At 41.3% G+C, this 1,191-nt stretch overlaps 1 protein-coding gene across 1 annotated transcript; it reads right to left on the bottom strand.

The window, feature by feature from the left end:
* Positions 1-244: 244 nt before the first annotated feature.
* LOC104100913 (uncharacterized) lies at positions 245-901 on the bottom strand. Its single transcript, XM_009608282.1, has one exon. The coding sequence runs from the start codon at positions 899-901 to the stop codon at positions 245-247; it is 657 nt and encodes a 218-aa protein (XP_009606577.1).
* Between the last annotated feature and the right edge of the window lie 290 nt (positions 902-1,191).

Raw genomic sequence — 1,191 nt, 5'->3', positions numbered from 1 at the left:
GATATTTTAAAAATGTAATTGAGTTTTGAGTTTGGAGGAGGGGAATCTCTATTGTTTATAGTTAGAGGAGAAGTTTAATTTTTAAGGTAACCTTGACGGATCAAAATAATTTCCACCTTAGCAAAATCCATTTAATTTATGAAAGTTAATTAACAGATATATTGCGGTAAATTAAAATACTAACGGAGAATACCAAAATGGCAATTTTCCTAATTTATGTTTCCTTAACAAATTCTTCATCAGTCTATAAAGCAGGCAAGGACTCTCCTCGCCGATAAAATTCCGAAAATTCAAACGACTCTTCGTAATCAAACAATCCCTCCACTGTCACAAAATCACCGTTACTGTAGACGCCGTAGCTATTTCCGTCACCGGCTCCGACGTTCATCCCGAACTCGAACGAGTCAAAACTCTGTAACTCGCTCTCAAATCTAATTCCAGCGGCATTCTCCGGCGTGTTAATTCTCGCGTTAACATGGTCATCAGAAGCTGAAATGGTGGGAGGGAGGCCGAGATCGTCATCCGAAGCTTCTAGAAGGTAGCCTAGGTCTGGTTGAGCAGGCTGAGTTGACGGATGAACAATCTCTTCTTCGAAGCTCCTGATTACCGAGTCAAGATCCTGAACCTCCGGTAGATGGTCTGTAACAGTTTCCGGTTCATCTAAGATGTCCAGTATTTCTTCTCTGATCTGCTTGACGTCCGGCGAGTACAAGCCTAGGTCGGCATCGGTCTCGGCGGAGTTAAGGTTCACCTCAGGCTCCGAGTTAACTCGGTTCAACTCGTGTGAGTTGAGAACTGCCTCCTCCTCCTCTATATGCACTCGCTTTGACCCGGCCGAGGCCGACTTCGAGTCTTCTCGGGATCGCTTGTTACGGTTTATCTCGGCTTTACCCACTTCCATAAGGTGAATGGTAAATTAGGAATTAGATTGATGTAAGGGGATATTTTAGTAAAAGCACAACAGAAATGAAGGGTTGGTTGAAGTGAAATGAAAAAAGTGGTTAGGAAAGTAATTACAGTCGTTTGGTTAAAGGTTATATATTTTCTAGTCTACTAGAAAGACAAAGAAAATGGTTAAAAATGCTAAGATTATGCTTGTAGGGTTGGATTTGTAGAGTAGCCAGTGAGGGAGAAAATGAAGCAAAATATTGGGTTATATAGTAGGCAAGGATAGAAATGCAAATGATATAA

Source organism: Nicotiana tomentosiformis, chromosome 12 (genome assembly GCF_000390325.3).
Source record: "Nicotiana tomentosiformis chromosome 12, ASM39032v3, whole genome shotgun sequence".
NCBI lineage: Eukaryota > Viridiplantae > Streptophyta > Magnoliopsida > Solanales > Solanaceae > Nicotiana > Nicotiana tomentosiformis.
This window is presented reverse-complemented; position numbering and strand designations above follow the sequence as displayed.